Source organism: Diadema antillarum, unplaced genomic scaffold (assembly GCF_040938485.1).
Source record: "Diadema antillarum isolate AM-2024a unplaced genomic scaffold, OU_Dant_1.0 scf00000033, whole genome shotgun sequence".
NCBI lineage: Eukaryota > Metazoa > Echinodermata > Echinoidea > Diadematoida > Diadematidae > Diadema > Diadema antillarum.
The window spans coordinates 1,462,501-1,484,499 of NW_027270922.1; the positions used below are offsets into that span (position 1 = coordinate 1,462,501).

The 21,999-nt window shown below is 38.2% G+C and overlaps 1 protein-coding gene across 1 annotated transcript; it reads right to left on the reverse strand.

The window, feature by feature from the left end:
• Nucleotides 1-4,908: 4,908 nt before the first annotated feature.
• Nucleotides 4,909-21,730, reverse strand: LOC139742780 (dimethylaniline monooxygenase [N-oxide-forming] 2-like). Its single transcript, XM_071653302.1, has 8 exons — nt 21,616-21,730; nt 17,145-17,314; nt 16,172-16,466; nt 15,241-15,296; nt 13,613-13,816; nt 9,102-9,291; nt 7,801-8,045; nt 4,909-5,229 (listed from the first exon to the last, which is right to left on the reverse strand). Exons 1-8 carry the CDS (start codon nt 21,728-21,730, stop codon nt 4,909-4,911), a joined length of 1,596 nt encoding a protein of 531 aa, XP_071509403.1.
• Nucleotides 21,731-21,999: the final 269 nt, after the last annotated feature.

Consider the following 21,999-nt stretch of genomic DNA (forward strand, 5'->3'; position numbering starts at 1 on the left):
ATATCATTATTACCCGCACATTCCCACAATACGCCTCCTCGCTGGTCTAGACCATGTCTGTGCTCCTTGTTGAGGGTAAGAATATATTAGATATACCTACATAACTGTGCCCTGCTCTTTTTACAGACGTGTGTAATCAGAATACATGACCGAAGAATGCCTATCACCGTCAATATATACTTATGAAGCTGTATGCATTATGCAGGCAACACACTCGACACTTCTTGGGTAACCATTAAAATATGAAAAAAAAAAATCCTCACCTTAATACCTTTGAATATGTTGAAACTCACGTTTACTGCCATATTTATGTATAAACACACTCGAAATTTATTACCATTTTTTCATAATGCCCTATAGTATAACCAATGACAATATTCACTCATACCCTACCCGTCGTTCCCATGTTACTTGCTCAAAAGTCGATCAGACATCACGGTCCGGATACATGGAACACTCTTCCTGAGGAGTTGAAACAGTGTGCCTCCTTGTTTTCATTCAAAGCAAACTTAAAGAAGTACATTTTATTACAGTATATCTCAAATACGAACTAAAAACAAACAATTTATATGACTAATGTTGGTCTCCCGATAGCAACATCGCATATCGTCCCCTCTTCCAGGAAACCAATTCTATTATTCTAAATTCCAGTATATTACAGTGTATCTCAATTACGAACTAAAAACAAACAATTCATATGACTAATGTTGGTCTCCCGATAGCAACATCGCATATCGTCCCCTCTTCCAGCAAACAAATTCTATTATTCTAAATTCCAGCCTATCTGCCCTTGTGCACTTTTAAAGGGGATGGCTACTAACCGATCAGTGGGAATGCTGAGGGATGATTGTTTCAATCCTTGTGGGATTCATTTAAGAGTACATTATATATCTATTGTTGTGTGAAAATGATTTGCTTCAGAACGGTCTCATATTCAAGTAATGTGCAGATTAATGCCCCGTCACTGACCAGGCACGCTAACCTGGAAACATTAAACTGCACATTACTTGAATATGAGACCATTCTGAAGCAAATCATTTTCACACAACAATTAAAATATAATGTACTCTTAAATGAATCCATCAAGGATTGGAATAATCATCCTCCAGCATTCCAACTGATTCCCACTGATCAGTTACTAGCCATCCCCTTTAAGCACCTGCACGCACATTCACCACCATCACACATCATAGTTTATTTTTCCCCCACTATCTTCGCAGCAGAATTTGAATTGTTACGAATCTAGTACGTCCCTATCTTTTCCTCGGGACGGCCATCTTGTCAAGCAATGCTTATAATGGCGACCCTCTGCATAATCGCTTCTTAACTACAGTTGTTATTGTAATCACCGCTGCATAGATTTGCATACTGTATATTATATCATTAATTTTCTTTCATATCGTTGTTTATGCAAGTCAAACTACTCTGTGTTAAATTTACTTTGTATATTTCCTACATGTTCATGATTATGTAACTTACGTATATCGTTGTTTACGCAAGTCAAACGACTTTGTTTCACCTTGTTTTTGGATATCTCAGCCATTTCAAAACCGATTTTCATCGAATAAACTTTTGATACCCCTTAGAACTACATGCTCTTTGACATCTCATAGAGTAGTTTCTGAATATCTCGCAAAACGATAAAAGCTAAATCTTCACCTCGACCAGAACTGTACACACCCTTTAAGCACATTATGACGCAATCAATTGTTTCAAAAAACTGTCGTCTGATTTGTCTGAACAGTTCTCCGACCATATAGATATGCGAGGAAAATGAGAAAAATTAGAGACAAAGAAGGAACATTGCACACCCCTAATTAAGGAACATTATTTTCATCAAGCAGGAATTGTTTTATTTCAGGTTGGTTTAAAGCGTTACTGCTTTCGATCAATAAAATAAGAATGGTATTTAAAAGAAATTCGACCATTCTTGATTATAGAAGAGAGTGTTTTGAAGTCCGGTTTAAAGAGGAATGAATATTCTGAGCATTCCTATCGTCTTATGATTTTTTTTTAATTCTTTATTCGAATTTCGTTCAATTTCATATCACAAAAGTCACTTTCACAGAAACAAAAACAAAACATTATGCAAAGACAAACTGCAATATACACAACATTGATCACCGTGGTTGGCATAGGGTCTAAAGAGGAGGATGTTGCAGATGATGAAGACTTGATCAACTTCATAACGCCATCCTCGTCTAAAAGTTCAAATTCAGTCAGGGACGAATGACAAGCTTCATTAATAGCCTTGGAAGATTAAACATATTGGAATTTTCTCACATTTCTTGCAGGTATCATGTGTATTGTGTTGATAGCTGCCTGCTATTTATGTTTCCGGTTTATGATCATGTCTCTGTGTTTGGTTGCATGCCTGTTCTTTTACCGATTAGTGGGTAATAAACTTTTGTCACAAGGCAACTATGCGTGTCTCTGCCTGAAAAAAGAAAGAGAGAAAGAAAAAGACATAAATTTTAAATTGATAAACTGAAAAAACAATTTTCACAACCCATAATTTCAATGACTGCAATATTCAGTGCGTAAAGTTTTATCAGCTCTCGTAGAAAAATGCACGTCATTGCTGAAAGTCATTTTGTATAAATAGTGTGTTAGATATTAAGCACATTATGACGCAATCAATTGTTTCAAAAAACTGTTGTCTGATTTGTCTGAACAGTTCTCCGACCATATAGATATAGATATAAATATAAAAATATATATATATATATATATATATATATATATATGTATATATATATATATCTATATATATATATATGTATATATATATATATCTATATATATATATATATATATATATATATATATATATATATATATATATAAAACGAGGAAAATGAGCAAAATTAGAGACAAAGGAGGAACATTGCACACCCTAATTAAGGAACATTACTTTCATCAAGCAGGAATTGTTTTATTTCAGGTTGGTTTAAAGCGTTACTGCTGTCGATCAATAAAATAAGAATGGTATTAAAAAAAAAATCGACCATTCTTAATCATGGAAGAGAGTGTTTTGAAGTCAAGTTTAAAGAGGAATGAATATTCTGAGCATTCCAATCGTCTTATGATTTTTTTTTATTCTTTATTCGAATTTCGTTCAATATCATATCACAAAATTCACTTTCACAGAAACAAAAACAAAACATTATGCAAAGACAAACTGCAATATACACAACATTGTACAAAATAATGTCAATCTTACACTATATAAAGACAAAATACAGTGACACAAACATTGTGCAAAATAATGTCAAACTTAAATTGTAACTCTTCTAACCAAAGAAACGAAATCCGCTTTTTTTTTTTGAACACACATATTACTGTCGCAAAATGCCCGCAAAACTGGGACATGATAGATAATTTGCTCAAAACAAACGGGGCATATTCCATTGCTTCTCAAAAGAAAAAAAGAAAAAGAAAAAAGAAATGACAAGCACACACACACACACACACACACATACAATATATACAGTATATATATATGATGGAGGCCTATCGCTTTCTTTACCTTACTAAGAATAAATGAAAAGAGAACTATCATAAAATATCACAACCACATAAGCGCTGACTCTATACATCGGAAGACGTGCACATTTGAAATTTAGATTATCTTGCATTTACAATCACACCTATACAGTCTCGTGTGAATTTAGCAGTATCCGAACGTTATCCATTCCGTTTGAATGCTCCCCTCAAATCACGTGCACACAAACGAGAAATTATCATGTCGAACAATATTCTCTCCTTTGTCCCTTTTAGTGTCATTTACGATAGCATAATGCTGTAGAGAGTGACGTTTAAGTAAATCATGAATTTTGTTTCCTTCTTTAACCGGCGTCACATCAACCTATGACTAAATAGCCGTCTCCTATTTTACTAAGGATTAAAGTAAGCAATTTTACTTCTTTGTTAATTGTATTTTGTAGATAGATAGATAGATTTTATAGATACAGAAATGAAACCACACAAAGATAAACCAAAGCAAACACAAAGAGGAGGGATGGTCACTCAACATGCCTAAACCACAACATCCATATACAGCTGCGTTCCCTTAATACCACGTCCTTCACTGATTCAGTTGGCACCTACCCAGGTTCTCCGTAACCTGCAGGCGTATCCATGGCGAGTATTGTACAGTAAGTGAACAGCGCAGTGCCAAACTTTAGGGAAATTTAAAAAAAAAAGACTGACAAAAAATACCCCACTGGAGTATAAAAGCTTCAGTAGGAATGGATATTAATGATATTTATGCCTCATCTATTTCTTTCATTTCATTGCATCTTTTATAAGTTCAAACACTGCTTGTATACGTACACACACCAACATTCAACATTGGAATCCTTGTTTAAAGACATTATTTACCATTTGCAGATGAAGCAAAAACCCAGCTTTAGTGCTTCAAAATAGTTCCAAAACGTGAGTTAAGGATAGAAACAACCAATGATAAAATTTTAGTCAGCAAAGTCATTCCCTAAATGTTAAGTATTGTTAAATATACAAAATGTGAACAATAGTCAAAATGGTGATGATTCTAGACTAAACCGTCTATCACATTATGGTTTATTGAGAAAAAATAAAATGGTGGTATCTCCTTACATTTTAGGATTTATTGCGAAATATTTTGGAATGTTTTGTGGGACAGCTGACCTCTGCTTCCACATATGCATCAAATATGATATTGCTCCTAAAGGTAAACAGTAACTTTAACAAAGATTCCAACATACATCGTCCTACACTGCATTTTGTTCCTGACAGGAAGCAAATACATGATGGCGTTCGCACAGATGAATCAGGGTTGAATGTAGGTAATATACCCACACCATAGAGTTTCCTGAGCTATAGGAGCAGTCTATCAGTTTCGCACACATTATCCTATAGGTGGGAGAATCAACAAAGGACCGTGACAATGAACCCCAGGGCCACGATGAAGAAGAGAGTCTTGGCGACATTGACGATGAGGCCGTAATCAGATTCGCTCTGAGGAACAGGTCTGGTGCGCGTGGCGAACCACGTGTTGTCCCACGCTGACAATATGGCGTCGCGGGCGCCGGGCCAGGTGTTGGGACCAACGAGACGGTAGGTGTAAGGCAGCGCGGGGCCGAAGAACATGCGGAAGGCGATGACGGGATCGGTGAGCAGCATGGGCCAGAATTTGGGCCGGGCACCGATGCGCTCCGCCACCATGTCTTGGTACGGGACTGCCGGAAACTAGGAGGAGAGAAAGATGAATCTCAGTTATTCGCGTATCCGCGCAGGTTCTGGTTCTCTGTTCAGGTGGAATGCATGTGAGATAAATGGTTTCCATCGCGTACCTTATTCTGGCAACATTCACGTATAATGCACACAAGCGCACACATTCATACATAAACCGACAGAAACTTACAAGGGTTGAAATAAGGAAGCTTTAGATCTTAGCGACGCAAACGTGCAAACGTTCAGAGGAAAACAAAAATCCTGTTCTACGCATGTGTATTATAAGCAGTTGCTTATAACAAGGCAAGTGCCAAAATGTATCTCGCCCATTCGAGTAGAAGAAATTAATGTTTTTCTAACTCCCGGAAGTTCATTGATCCCGCCTATGACCTTTGACCTTGAGGGGACCTTCAATTCCCCAAGGGACATTTACCAGCCAAGTTTGGTCGCAAACGGACATAGGGACCAAAAGTTATGAGCCATAATCGAAACGCGCCATAAAAACTTAACATTGGGCCCTAAAAGTTTGTTGATCCCTGTCTGTGACCTTTGACCTTGTGATGAACCTCAACTCCCCAAGGGGCATCTACCGTCCAAGTTTGGTCACAAATGGACATCTATAGGGATCAAAAGTTATGATCCATAATTGAAACGTGCCGTAAAAACTGAACATTGGGCCCTAAAAGTTCGTTGACCACTGTCTGTGACCTTTGACCTTGTGATGACCTTCAACTCCCCAAGGGACATTTACCAGCCAAGTTTGGTCGCTAACGGACATAGGGACCAAAAAGTTATGAGCCATAATCGAAATGCGCCATAAAAACTTAACATTGGGCCCTAAAAGTTCGCTGACCCCTGTCTGTGACCTTTGACCTTGTGATGAACCTCAACTCCCCAAGGGGCATCTACCATCCAAGTTTGGTCACAAATGGACATCTATAGGGATCAAAAGTTATGATCCATAATTGACACGCACCATAAAAACTGAACATTGGGCCCTAAAAGTTCGTTGACCACTGTCTGTGACCTTTGACCTTGTGATGACCTTCAACTCCCCAAGGGACATTTACCAGCCAAGTTTGGTCGCTAACGGACATAGGGACCAAAAAGTTATGAGCCATAATCGAAATGCGCCATAAAAACTTAACATTGGGCCCTAAAAGTTCGCTGACCCCTGTCTGTGACCTTTGACCTTGTGATAAACCTCAACTCCCCAAGGGGCATCTACCATCCAAGTTTGGTCACAAATGGACATCTATAGGGATCAAAAGTTATGATCCATAATTGACACGCACCATAAAAACTTAACGTTGGGCCCTAAAAGTTCGTTGACCACTGTCTGTGACCTTTGACCTTGTGATGACCTTCAACTCCCCAAGGGACATCTACCATCCAAGTTTGGTCACAAACGGACATAGGGATCAAAAGTTATGAGCCATAATCGAAACGCGCCGTGAAAACTTAACATTGGGCCCTAAAAGTTTGTTGACCCCTGTCTGTGACCTTTGACCTTGTGGTGACCTTCAACTCCTCAAGGGAGATCTACCATCCAAGTTTGGTCACAAACGGACATCAAAAGTTATGAGCCATAATCAAAACGCGCCGTAAAAACTTGACATGGGTCCTAAAGTTCATTGACCCTGCCTGTGACCTTTGACCTTGAGGTGACCTTCATGTTTGGTAAAATGTCAAACTTTATATTACCACTCTTTCCTTCAAGTTTGATTGAAATTGAAGTCCTCGGTAGAGAGTTATTCAAGTTTTTGTAGCGTTACGGACGGACGACGGACGGACGGACGACGGACGGACAGACGCCTCAGGCAATCCTTTAGTCTTCCCGCACCTCCGGTGGGCTCGACAAAAATCGATCTCGCGTCGTCTGAGTTTTCACTTAGCGTTCTGAGCTACTTGATGCACTGATCAAAAGGGGCGCCACTTTACTTTTTATATTGCCTCTTCGCATCATCTAAAGCTACTTTGCAACACGATGCATTGAAACAGGAGAGCGGCCAACGCAGTCGTCGTCTTTTGTCCGCGTCGCAAATCTAAAGCTCCCTACCACCACTGCCCTGCAATCAAGGTTATCATACTTTCGGTATTGTCTGTATAATTGTCTATTCATTCTTACGTCCATTCATTCATTCATTTATTCTTTCTTTCATTCATTCACTCATTCATTCATTCATTCATTCATTCATTCATTCATTCATTCATTCATTCATTTATTCATTCATTCATTCATTCATCCCGCATTCGTCTTGCGTTCTGAGCCTTACACTCTTGACTCAAGGGGCTGAATGATCTGCAGCACATCTCAGAAAAGTGCAACTCTCCTTCAAAGCGTCACCAATTCCTTGCTGTCGGAAAATTGTATTGTTATAGGAATTGTTGTAAAGCGCATAGAGACTTCAGTGTAACATGCGCTATATGAGCAGAATGTATTATTGTTATTATCAATCTGCACCTTCGTTAACGTTGAGGAACTTGCTTCGACTCCGTCTAGATTACTAGTAGCTGACGGTTTCACAAAGACATAATAATGGCAAGAGATATTGCATCACTTCCAAGAAATGTGAGTAAACTTACGAAATTCTTGTACTTTCCGTAGCGATTGAGCATTATGTTCTTTCGCCTCTGAATGTCTTTCAACATCACGTCCAGCCTGGGAAGTTCCGCAAGGCCCTTGAAGACGCGCGTGGCGTACCTGGCCTGCATCTCGAAGACCGGCCCGTGCGCCCCCATGGTCTCAGCGAAGCCAATCGCGGCGAAGGTCTTGTGTTTCAGGCGCGGCGGGAAGACGTACAGGTAGAGCTCCAGGTCCTTGGTGCCGTCTGCGAGGAAGATGGGGAAATCCCTTCGTACCTTGATATCTTAGCTTTCATTTAGTTTCGTCATTATCACTTTGTGTCCTACCTCCATTGATTGCATGGCAAATTTACATTGGTATTTTTTTTTTCCTGGAACCTGCGTTTACAAGCTTTGCTTTTGCGGTTCCATCATATTTCACACGTTATAGAGAATTGTCTTATGTGCATATGTATGCTGACACACTTTCTACTCATGACCCGATTGATATCACATTTTGTATCTTGCTTGTTTGTATTCTTTTTGTGCTGTATCTGGATGTCAAGTGAAATTTGAAAATAAACGTGCTGGAACTGTTCACTTTGTCTCGGGTGTAAGACCAGTGCAGTTTCAGTTATTCAATTCAAATGGGAACATGACGATGACGTGACGGGATAAATGCGAGATGGGGGGGGGGGGGGGGAGGGGGACAACGTTAAAGGAAGGGAAATGAAAGTGTCGTATATCTACTGATGATTACGAGGGAGGTTGTATCAGAAGAGGAGGTGCTGTTGGTATAGGGGATGTTACCAGAAGGAAAGAATCGGCATCTTTATAACCAAGGACAATGCATCTGACGATGAGGATAAGAGGCGACCTTGTATATACATATACACATATCTATATATATATATATATATATATATATATATATATATATATATATATATATATATATATATAAAGATAAGTAACAAAGCTGCAACAAAGTTCATGCTGTATTCACCAACGGTTTATTTCTTCACACAAATTTTCGAGCGTCTCGCCGCCCTTTCTCAAGTGTTGATAGGGCGGCGAGACGCTCGAAAATTTGTGTGAAGAAATAAACCGTTGGTGAATACAACATGAACTTTGTTGCAGCTTTGTTACTTATCTTTTTATCTTGCCAACACGTGGACTACCTTATCAATATGTGTATATATATATATATATATATATATATATATATACATACATCTGTGTGTGTGTGTGTGTGTGTGTGTGTGTGTGTGTGTGTGTGTGTGTGTGTGTAAGTCTGAGCAAAAGAATTCTTAACGACTAACCACAAATGATGTCGTTGTCCACAGTCGGCGCTCTGAGATGGTAGCCGGTGGCGTATACGACGAGACCGAGATCATCGACCACGGTCCCGTCCGTGAACACCACACCCCGTTTGGTGAAGTGATCTATTCCAGGTTTGCAGACCACCGCCCCGCAAATTGCCCTGGAACCAATGTCGTCATTGACCATCACCTGAAGCAGCATAGCACATGCATAGAATAATGGGACTCTCACGCTCACAGAAAATAAATATATCCAATTAAATTCATTTCAATTCAATTCAATTCAATTCAATTTCTATTTTCCACTGGTGGGATGGAACACCCTCGTCAGCCAAAGGCTACATGGTTTTCAGAGGGATTCATACAGATTAGAAATTCAAACATAAGAAATGAAAAGAAAACTGTATAATCTAATTTTCACAGACAAATTAAATTAGAATCCCATTTTTTTCTTTGGTCAATTTTCACTTATAAAGAGGAAAGAGATTTCAAGCACAGTTTTGTCCAATACAACATATTCAAAGAGTGTCTGTAAGGGCATGCAAAAATGAAATTTAATTTGGAAAAGAAAATCGGTCTGATATTTGGCTGTGTATTGATGAGTGCACGGATTGATACTCTTTAGAATTCGCGTCTATACATTCACACCTGTGGTTTATAAAGTAAAGTAGTTGCGTTTTTTATGTATCTAGATAAATATTAGATTTAATATGACTAACTTTATTACTCCACATAGAAAAACCTATTCCAAAAAAAGTTGGACGACTCTCAATTAAATATGATACGCCCTAAAACAGTTTATGTATAAGTTTTGCATGCATGCATGCCAAACATTTCTTGCCATTAACTGTTTAAGGCGTATCTTACTTAATTGAGAGTCGTCCGTCTTTGAGGAATGTAATTTGATTGGCGTTCTTCAAAAGTTCATTTGCAGAGGCACATTTTTTTGTCAAGGTTGGCTTAGGCAAATCTGAACGATAATTAAAGGAAGATTTAACCAGAAACGTAAATTTGAAAAAGGGGGACGCAGGAAAATCAGTACAATACATCTGTTAAATAAGATAAGCTATTTAAAACTTGTAGATTTCCAAAAAGTAAGAGGTTGGTGTTTGTTTGTGTTTTTTTTTTTTTGGGGGGGGGGGGGTATTTTATTTTTCTTTTGTGAAAGTTTATATATCACATGTGATGTGTCATCACAATGAACCATATAATATCGGGAAAACATTTCTTTCTTCTCTATTTTTTTTTTCAGATATGAATTTTTCAGATGCTAGGCTTTTAACTGACATATAATTTACCAAGCTTTGTCACAGGGAAAACACCCCCCCCCCCCCAAAAAAAAAAAAAAGAATTCAAAGTTAGAAACTGTAACTGGAATATGATATGACCAAGGCCGGCTTCACCCGCATATTTCATCCTTTTACGTTCTCCGACTATTGAGAACCATATATTTAGTGTAGTTTTCCCTCTCAGAATCATTGATACCACAAGTGATACTTTTGCTGGAGCAACAAGACCTTGTAATAGAGGTGGGCTATAGAGGGTCAATTTTAGGTTATATTTTCAGAACATGCTCATCACACCTTAGTTTGATGACTTTTTGCCTACTGACACCATTTTTGAAAAAAGAACGAAAAAAATGCGAAATCCGGGGTGCCCTGGCCGAAATCATAAAAAATCCAAGATGGCCGCCGTTACGGCTTAAAAAAGACATTTTCGGCTCTAACTCGGCTATTTTTTTTTTGTCTATCGAGATGGGTTTGGTGTCTAACCCCATGTTTTAGGGGTCAAGGAAATGGATTATAATGATAATTTTAGTGTAAAACCTAATCTTCCACATGATACTAACCTTTTTCCCATATTTTCGGTTAAATTTTCCTTCTCCTTTACCCCTACCCCAACCGCCATTTTTTGCACTTTTTTCTGCATTTTTTTCAAGTCATGTTAACTACCATACTCCTAATAACAAGTTCCAGCTATCAATTTGGTTTTTTTCTACCGATAATACGGCAAGAAATACAAATCACTTACATTATACATATATGTGTCATGCCAATACTGGTATGTGGTTGGTATATTCAGGATGCATGGTAACTGTGGAACCAGTGCTAATACTGTATCTGCTTTATAGCATTTATTATTTCACATACCAAGGTACCAGTTTCGTGCACCTTTGTAACCCCATATATCACAATGTAGAATTCATTGATGCCTAGTTCACTCTCAACAGTTTCTTCAAGGTTGGAATATGGGCAGTTGGTTGTGTGTTGCCATTGGTTGACTTTAGATTGAATGCATTCACCATCTTTTTTTCCCGATTAATGGCTTAGAAACATCAGTAGTAAGCGCTATACAAGTGTTATTTATTATCATTATCATTATCACGATTGAACAGTAGGCAGATCAGGGGCAGGGAGATTGACTCTCCTCTAGTCTATAGAGGAGTCAAGTTCACCTTCATTTCCATCTCAGAGATTTGGTTTCAAGAACTTATACAAGTGTGGGTGCACAATAATCTTGATGGGATATGAGTGTGCAGTATGATAGTTCTCTACATACTATTACACGTAGAATAGCTTTGAGTTTGGTGGGATCTTTGGTATCCAGGCATTCCTTGAGTTCGTCAACATTGTTAATGGGCCTCCCCATATTTTACATACCTGTAACAGACAGCCTATGCACATACTCTAACTACTTGTGCTTGGAACACATTTGGGAATTTGAAAAGAGTAAGTGGAAATGACTAATAAAGTCAAAAGACACTAATTACTTCAGCTTAAGGAACTTTCAGTCACAGAGAGTGAGATGATGACTTTACCATAATTATGATGCTACATGTATGTGAGGAACATACATTGTACATAACATCTGCTTGTCATAGAATTGGTTGAATCACCCAGATGGTGTCAAATTTTTCACCAAACCTGAGGACTCTATTGCTTTATAATATTACTGCAATTAATGTACATGGTGGTAGGGAAAAGCAGGCATGACAAATAAAGGACCAAGTGGTGATAGTGAAACACCAAAACTAGGCTATGAGATGAAAAAATGACTGAGTTATGGTAAAAATGTGTTTTCTAGGCAAAAGGGCGGGTACAATGTACACATCTATATTCAAAACATTACCTTTGTGCCGGACAATTGGCATATCACAGAAGGCTTATTCAAGTCATTTTACAAATTTGTACACCTACAGTAGAACTGTTCACTGACTATTGTTAAAGGTCTTATGACTAAAATGTTAATGGGCACTATAAAGCAGACAACAGTATTAGCACTGGTTCCACAGTTACCATGTATTCTGAATGCACCAGCCACACACCAGTGTTGGCATGACACATACATGTATAATGTAAGTGATTTGTATTTCTTGCCGTATTATCGGTTGAAAAAAACCTAATTGATAGCTGGAACTTGTTATTAGGAGTATGGTAGTTAACATGACTTGAAAAAAAAATGCAGAAAAAAGTGCAAAAAATGGCGGTTGGGGTAGGGGTAAAAGAGAAGGAAAATTTAACCGAAAATATGGGAAAAAGGTTAGTATCATGTGGAAGATTAGGTTTTATGCTAAAATTATCATTATAATCCATTTCCTTGACCCCTAAAACATGGGGTTAGACACCAAAACCATCTCAATAGACAAAGAAATAGCCAAGTTATAGCCAAAAATGTCTTTTTTTAAGCCAAAACGGCGGCCATCTTGGATTTTTTACGATTTCGGCCAGGGCACCCCGGATTTCGCATTTTTTTCGTTCTTTTTTTCAAAAATGGTGTCAGTAGGCAAAAACTCATCAAACTAAGGTGTGATGAGCATGTTCTGAAACCCTCTATAGCCCACCTCTACTTGTAAACAAAATTATTCTTCCATACTCTGCATCCAATTGCCTTATTGCAATCTAGAACATAGGTACACATTTCACTGTACACTCCGCACAATATATTGCCGAAACATTCGTAAAATTGAATTTCCATCATCATTGCACCGTCATAAAAAGTCATCCATGTTTTAGTTTTCTTGTCAGCAGTTGTTTCCTTTGAAATTACATACTTTATAAACATAAATATAATATATCGAAAAACATCCCAGTGCTATAGTGACAGGTCCTCGGGGAGATGAAAGGGATATCCTAAAACGAAATAGAATATAACTGACAACATGGACACTACTGGAAGTAGACGTGCCAGTATTTACGTTCAACACGCGTCATAATCATTATTCATATTTGTGATTCTGTGCCTGCAGCTCATACTATTTTGATTTTTAAAAAAAAAAATCTGGAGACAACTACTACATGCCCAAAATCATAAAACGGAGCTTACATCCATACTTGATTGTTAGTCCCTTGACTAAACCAGAGGAAAACAGGTATATCTTGCACATGGGTGTGTCAACCTGTGTTTTGTTATTGGTTGGCGTGTTTATATGCGATGCGTTAAGCTCGTAATCCATGGACCTAGGTGAACGTTCGAAATTCCTGAGGGTAGAAAAGACGAAATTCTCATCTCACCTCGGAACAAAACAACTTCTTGGTGCACTTCAGGCCTAGGTTGTCCATATTCACGCGTGAATAAATGTCATCCACTAGGGTCTTTCGTCGAAGCCATTCGGGTTTGAGAAAGTTGACGCGTCTGTTCCCGTACATGTCCCGCGGGATTCCACCTGGCGCCATTCGCTGCAGTACCCACGTGCCCTTGCGCATGCTCAGGTAGGTCTGCGGACATTAATCAGGTTATAAAAAGCGAGTTCCAAGTACCCATCGTTAATGTCCTTGCTCCAGTCTGGTGACGAGTTCTGCTAGTTTTGAAAGTATGACCTTGGTTGACAATGTTTTAGTTATGAGTTCCACTTTTCGAATGACCAGAAAAAGGTCATTTTATTTTGTACCAACAGGGTATGCTGGTTTTTAAATTCACTTACAGAACCATCTGTGATGCAATTATCATTGAAGTAATCCTTATGAATGGTGCTTACCAGCACATCCACCTAATCGCAAAAGTAGTATTCGGCAATATCAATATGAAAAAGATTGTTAATACATTCAATGCCAAGTAATAAACTTGATGCTTTCCCAAATGTTAATTGATGGACCATTAGGGTCAACCGGTCGACGTAAGTTCATCTTTTGTTTAAACATGATTGATGAATTCCATAAATCATTGTTACGTCGGGCAAGTCTGTGCATTATGTCTCACCGTCGCAACGAGTGAAGTACATAACCAACTGGGAAGGGACAAAAAAGGAAAGGTCATTTGCACCCATGTGCACATGAGCTAACTGCGAGCTGGCTTATTGTGTGCGGTGTACATTATTTGTAAATTTACAGTTTGGTTTGTTAGAAAAAAAAAAGCTAAATCTAAAAAGCTTCACTATTGCTCAGTTCAATATGAATTACGGACTTTTTACATTCTGTGGTTCTTAAAGGGAGAGTGATGATTGTCTTGTGCAAGCTTAAGAAATCTAAATTTAAAATGCTTTTGTGACAGCTTGAATTCCCTGAATTATTCGCTCAAATGGCAACTATAGCCATCAAAGAGCATAATGAATGGATTATCAAAGTGTATGTGATATTATCTCATAATGTTGTAAAACGACCTGCTTGACAGAAGACATTTCACTATTGTAAATATTTGATATTGTAAATACATCGCTCTCTTCTGTTGTTATAGTCGTGAGTATTTATACCTGTGTAAGAGGGAGAGAGAAAGAAAGAGAGAAGAAAACGAATGACACAAACAAGTTCCCTATGATGGTTGCTTTTCGCTTGATGATAGGCGCCTGTTATCATTGGATATCCGGATATTATACCAGGAAATGCTATGCTTGTGGCTCGCTTTCGGTCTCATTGGAGGAAAACAAACAAACACACACACACACACACACGCACACACACACACACACACACAAACAAACAACCAAACACACATACATACACACACGTTCGTGTAAGCAATCATGGATGTGTGTACACGCAATCATGGCTGCATGTGTGCAAATGTATAAACGCGCATTCATTTACACACACACACCATAACACACATTATTACCAACACAACACATTCATATTGCGCAGTTTTTGTTTATGTTTGTTTGTTTGTTTGTTGTTGTTGTTTTGCTATGGTCAGCTGGCGAACCTACCTTTTTGGAAACTCGGCTCGTGTCTACGGCTACGTCCCCGGCGGAATGTGCCCCACCTGTAGGTTTATTAGCCAGGAATGAGCGGAAAACAACATGAAAACGATGATGTCGACGACACCGACGACGATGACGACAGTCATGAATTATAGTGGTAATCGCAGTGATTTACAAAATAAAGATACCAATGACCAGATTGATATAACATTATAACAATAAGATGTAATATTATCATCAAATAATACTGTGAAGAATGATAGCCATTGCTGGAAGGAAATAATATTCTGTAACTTATCTGACCTTATTTCAAGCAAGGAACATGAAAGAAAGATTGTATCAAATTAATATTCATGCGTATATTCACATTGCATTGTACACCAATCCTAACTTATTTACTTAAGAACCCACCAATAATGCAATTGTAAAGCTTCCTGCTATAAAGCAATTTCATGTTCATTTCTTCTTTATCATACTTTAACCAAGTGTTGGGTAAATAAGCCGAGAGACGGGGGGGGGGGGGGGGTCAGAGGGAACTTTGTCTGAATTCTTGTAGAATAAATTGCTCGATGACTCATGTTCGGGTTCTAATTATTGTGAGATCCAAACAAACAAATGGTAATGAGTGGCACGTGCGTGTCTGTGAGAGTCTCAACCTTTTTTTTTTCTCTCAATCTCTACATCTATCTATCGATCGATCGATCTATCTATCTATCTATCTATCTATCTATCTATCTATCTATCTATCTATCTATCTATCTGTTTGTCTTGTTGTCTCGTCCTATGCACCACGCAGACTTTATACTTCAAGTTGCCGCTGGACAATAACCTGTAATCGGTAAAACATATCATATTCGAGTATACTCTTTTGTATCATTATGTTTACATTCTATGTATTATCCCAGCCTATATGTTTTTCGAGTTAGGATAAGCTCACCCACGACCAGAACGTTCATGCCATTGGCCAGCCCGTCGGCCCTCCGGTACTCATTACTATGCAGCACCTTGCCCTCAAACTCTGCTTGGCCAGGGTACTCCACCACGTTCCGCTCGCTGTACAGGCCCGTGCACATCATCACGGCATCGTAGACTTCGCGCCTTTCTTCGCCGTCGCTCCCGCGCGAGCGCACCACCCAGCGGCCGGTGAGATCGAAGTCGGGGGCCCTCTCCACGCGCAGCACTTCAGTGCTGTACCGGATGTGACGTTCAAGGTCAAAGTGTGCTGCATAGGACTGACAGAGAAGCAAAAGAAAAAAAAAACACCTCCAAAATGATAACAATAATAATAAGTGATATTAGGCCTATATCTCATACAAGCTTTACTGAAAACGTATATCTAATGTGCCTTGTGATTCCTGAACCATATTCTGAATTAGTTGTTACAAATCATTAATATTACGTAAGTGTTAAGGATTAAATCATCAAATACTCATCTGATTTCATTGAACATTATTTCATTGATTTGTACAGTGGATATCACAAAGTTTATTTTAACATATCCATTTTAAACAGCTGATATGTTAATTAAATGTTGCTGCTGTAATAAATGTGGAATTATAGATCAGAAAAGCGGATGCACACTATGTTAAAATGTGTGAATTTATAAACATTAATTAAAATTCGTCTCGTTTGACTAAAAACAATGTCTGTCCACACGCTGGATGAAACTGAATTTTGTCTCTTTTTCGATATGTGACCCGTCTGTCTGTTTTTTTTAAACCAACTTTCGTACCTTTTTTTTCAGCGAGCTATTAGATGTTTGGCCTCCTTGTAATTTAATCTTGGTTTCAAAAGACTAGTATTCGAACATTAATGAAGTTTTGTTGGAGGCTGTTGTTTCTGCGTAATGTAATGAGGCGGAAGAGAAAAATCCACACACATGATTTATTCGCCTTGCTACAACTCTGTACCTTTAGGTATTTGATGAATTCTTTGCCCTGGATGTACGGAGAGCCTGACTTCTGGTAAGGGAAATCACTAAAGTTCGTCATCTGTTTGCTAGAGTTCAGCACAAGGCAGTCGTAGAGGGCGCCACGGGTGTATGATTTCGGCCTCTTGTCATCGTACACCCAGATGCCACCTATATCGAAACAGTCATTCGTCGTTAAGGCCCCCATCTCACTAGAAAGGCGACCATTGCGACCATGGCGATCTGTGACGATTTAACAAATCGTGGCGTGATCGCCGACCGTCTCCATCCTGCGCTGTACGATAGGCGATAGTGCCATGACAATGCTACGACGCTGCTCCGTTTTTGCCGCTTTTCCAAGCCGACGAGACGCGCTGCTTCTGCGATCAAAGCGATCGTATTGCGATATTCGTACGCTTATCAAGACCTCGTTACAACAGTGATACGATTGGAGCGACAGTGACACGTTTACGCCGGGCTCATGCTACGACCTCAAGCGATCAGGGTATAAAATGGGTTTCATGATTGAATTTCTTCAGGCAGATGTCAGTGTCAAACCATGATGGGTATGCAGATTATGGTTTTACCCTTTCATCCTTGCATTCTAGAACAGACCAGTTAGAACCTGATGTGAAATTGCACTAGTAGTTAAGTCATCCATTCAATTAAAAGGGTAAAATATGGATATGCTATTAAAGAACCGGCTTACGAGCAAACTACAAATCGTATCCTACAATGAGACAATTTTATGAAGATATATTTGAAAAGATTACAACTTAATTTACTTTCACTGACTTGCAATGGTATATGACAAACAAACAATTTAATAAACAGAGTAGATTCGTACTGAGTGTACGTGGAAAATGAATTTTATACGCTTTTCTCCATGTCCACCTTCCTGGTCTGTGCATCACTTTCTTTCGTTCATGGTTGGTTCCTGTTACGTAATACTGTAAAAGTGGTAATTTTCATGGGCGATGGGGGCCGCTTTCGCTGCGCTTGAGTTAGGCCTAACGCGTTGCTACCCCGTCAGAGTTACGAATGTGGCGCTTTTGATGCGCTCGTGAGGCGATTGTGATACGCTCTAAAACCACGGCGACCTCGCTACGAAAGTTGTGGACATGTTCGAAACTTCCGTAGTGAGGTCGCCGACCATGGCGATGATGGCGACCCTCCGCGCTTCTGAACCGCGCAAGATACGATGGAGAAGATTTAAAGCGATCAAGCCACGATCCGCCGCGCTTTGTCGATTTTTGATGATCGCAGCGGAATCGCCGCCTAGTGAGATGGGGGTTTAGAATATGATTTTAATCGTTTAATCGAAAAACGGGTTAAGTGTAACTTTGAAACATTTTAGTGTATAAGGCATTCTCCAGATAGAGCGAAATAAGCATTTTAATGGATAAGGCATTCTCCAGATAGAGCGAAATAAGCATTTTAATGTATAAGGCATTCTCCAGATAGAGCGAAATAAACATTTTTTATAAGGCATTTAATATATAAGGCATTCTCCAGATAGTTCGAAATAAACATTTTAATGTATAAGGCATTCTCCAGATAGTGCAAAATAAACATTTTAATGTATAAGGCATTCTCCAGATAGTGTGAAATAAACATTTTAATGTATAAGGCATTCTCCAGATAGTGCGAAATAAACATGTTAATGTATAAGGCATTCTCCAGATAGTGCGGAATAAACATTTTAATGTATAAGGCATTCTCCAGATAGTGCAAAATAAACATTTTAATGTATTATAAGGCATTCTCCAGATAGAGCGAAATAAGCATTTTAATGCATAAGGCATTCTCCAGATAAGGCGAAATAAACATAAGGCATTCTCCAGATAGTGCGAAATAAACATTTTAATGTATAAGGCATTCTCCAGATAGTGCCAATAAACATTTTAATATATAAGGCATTCTCCGGATAGTGCGAAATGAACATTTTAATGTATAAGGCATTCTCCAGATAGTGTGAAATAAACATTTTAATGTATAAGGCATTCTCCAGATAGTGCGAAATAAACATTTTAATGTATAAGGCATTCTTCAGATAGTGCGAAATAAACATTTTAATGTATAAGGCATTCTCCAGATAGTGCGAAATAAACATTTTAATGTATAAGGCATTCTCCAGATAGTGCGAAATAGACATTTTAATGTATTATAAGGCATTCTCCAGATAGTGCGAAATAAACATTTTAATGTATAAGGCATTCTCCAGATAGTGCGAAATAAACATTTTAATGTATAAGGCATTCTCCAGATAGTGCAAAATAAACATTTCAATGTATAAGGCATTCTCCAGATAGTGCAAAATAAACATTTCCGATGATACCTCACTTGTTGTAAAGCGTTTTCTTCTTTTTTTTTGCAGATTTAATCGTAAATATCTCAAGACGGCTACAATGGAAGTAAACTCGTTTTGCGATTATGCTCTTTACATGTCTGTATTTTAAAGAAACAAACCTGAGTCATTCACATGACATAAAGCTCGCCACATCACGCATCTATCACATGAAAACACTTTATTGTATACTGGCATAACTGGCGCTTGTACTTTATCTTTATATCAAGTACACATATACTTCATTAATTATCTAGAGCATGTTCATGGATTCATCATAATATCGTATGTTCCACAATGAAATCAAGGAGGTGGGAACCACCTCCCTGATGAAATCTAAAAATATTTTTTATGCACATAATAATGAAAGAGTGCATAGACCACTTCACTGGGCCCAAATTACGTAACCCTATGGTCTCAGATACTTTGAATGTTCCCTATGGAAATGCTTTAAAGGTCGATTAAACAAGAAAGTTTTTGTCACATCCTACAAGTTTTGTCTTTTTAGTGGGTCCCTCCATTTTTAGAATTTGGCATATTGTTTACTTACTTCCATTCACTTGAGTTTTATAATAATGCATAATTGTAAGGTGCTACAATCATTGTACATTCTTTCCATCCTACATACTTTTACGCAGCTTATTTTCTGTTACCAAAAAAGTGATTTCTATATGTTCTTGTCGAAAAATGAAGTTAAAAAAGATTGAATTGAATTGAAGTGAATTGAATTGAATTGAATTGAATTGAGATGAATTGAATCGAATTGAAAGAAAATGAAGTAGCGCAAGGACTTTAGAAGAGCCATTCATGGAGTTATTTCAAGATGAATTTAGCACTTTTACAAACGATAACGAATAACTTATCTCCTAGTCTGCTTTTCTGAATAACGGGTGGTTCTCTGTCCTTCTTTTCATTTTCCCAAGGCCTTACTGCACTGTAGGCCCTACTGAGTATAAAACAGCAATAATTTTAATCGAACTCGAATGTCTGTATCTGCTTTGTGTCGTCCATGACACTACGTCGTTCATAGAGCTGTGGGTGAGTTGTGAGCAGCAGGAATAGACAGCTAGCAAGCTTTGTTGGGCATCACAATACTGAGGGGACCCTAATTATAGTTTTATGAATGTCTCAGTAGGTAGCTACTGTTGCACTCTAACAAAACTGTCAAATTATTGCTATCACAAAAACTATTAATGTGTCTACAGTATGTGGTTTCCATTTGTTCTCCTATATTATATTTGAGGAGATTCTATAAGTATTATTGCCTTTTCCCCTTATTTCGGTCGTAAGTTGTATCTGTGCTCCTTATCTTGCCCTTTTACGGTAAACTCCTACTGGGACCTTTACGCTTAACAAACTTGCTTTAAGATAGTTTCCGTCGTATTTATCTAAAAATTTTACTAAGACTTAATCTTTGATATAGGTCCTACTGACCGTCATGTTGTATGCTAATATAAATAATATTTATTGTACATTCATGCTGGATATCATGAATAATTTGATTTGGCTTCATTTCATCTATTTCTAATTGAGAAATAAGGAAAGGAATTGAAAAAGAAACCATAATTGAAATTGGCACACAAACAATCATACACATACACAATATTATACACATTGATCGCTATCTTCAATATTGAACGTCAATGTATTGACTGCTACCTTCTACATTATACGATATTTTATTGTAGGCCCTACATCCAAGCTTGATACCGTGTATATATCTTTTTCTGTTATACATGTCATGTATTCTAACTGAAAAGAAATTGAAACTGGAAATTGAAATGACTCAGAAAGACACCATCATAAACACAGTTACACCTACATGTACATAGTTTATACATAAGTACCCATTCATACACCTGGGCGAGAGGGACATTGTGCGTAAAAGCAGCTTGTCCAAAGCACTTTGCGGGAATCGAACTCGGACCCTCCGATTGGAAGTCGGGAATCTTATCCACTGTGCCACAGCACCCTCACAAACTTATACACTTATGAATTTGCACATTTTTTACACATAAATTTACACACATACATACATATACATACATTTATACACGCATACACAAACATAAACACACACAATGACACACAAACACACAAACACACACATAAAAACTTGACTTACCCAGACATGGTTCTCTTTCGAAGCAGACGGGCTCCATGCCCTCTTCCAAGCAGTGCTTGACAGACACCAGGCCGCTAACCCCGCTTCCTACAACAGCAACCGTTCGCACTCCCATACTTCGCTGTCCTCAGTTTGAGCTAATGGAACGAGACGAAAATATCATCTTATTTAGTCTAGTCGTATTGCATTTTCACCGGCCCTGTGTAGATATAGATGAACGAATATTCTCAACTTTCACACTTCTACACAAGGAGGATGAGAGAGAAGTTTATGACTTGATCAATACAAGACTAATACAGCCGGATTAATCTTGAACAAAAGTAAACTAAAGACACTGATTAATTTGTAAACAGAAATGCACCTTAAGACTACATTACAAAGCAT

Coding starts and splice junctions, on each gene's coding strand:
- LOC139742780 (XM_071653302.1), bottom strand. CDS start 21,730: ATGGGAGTGCGAACGGTTGCTGTTGTAGGAAGCGGGGTTAGCGGCCTG. Junction 17,315..21,615: donor CGAAAGAGAACCATGTCTGG/GTAAGTCAAGTT, acceptor GTTTCGATATAG/GTGGCATCTGGGTGTACGAT. Junction 8,046..9,101: donor GGACAACGACATCATTTGTG/GTTAGTCGTTAA, acceptor TCTTCCTCGCAG/ACGGCACCAAGGACCTGGAG.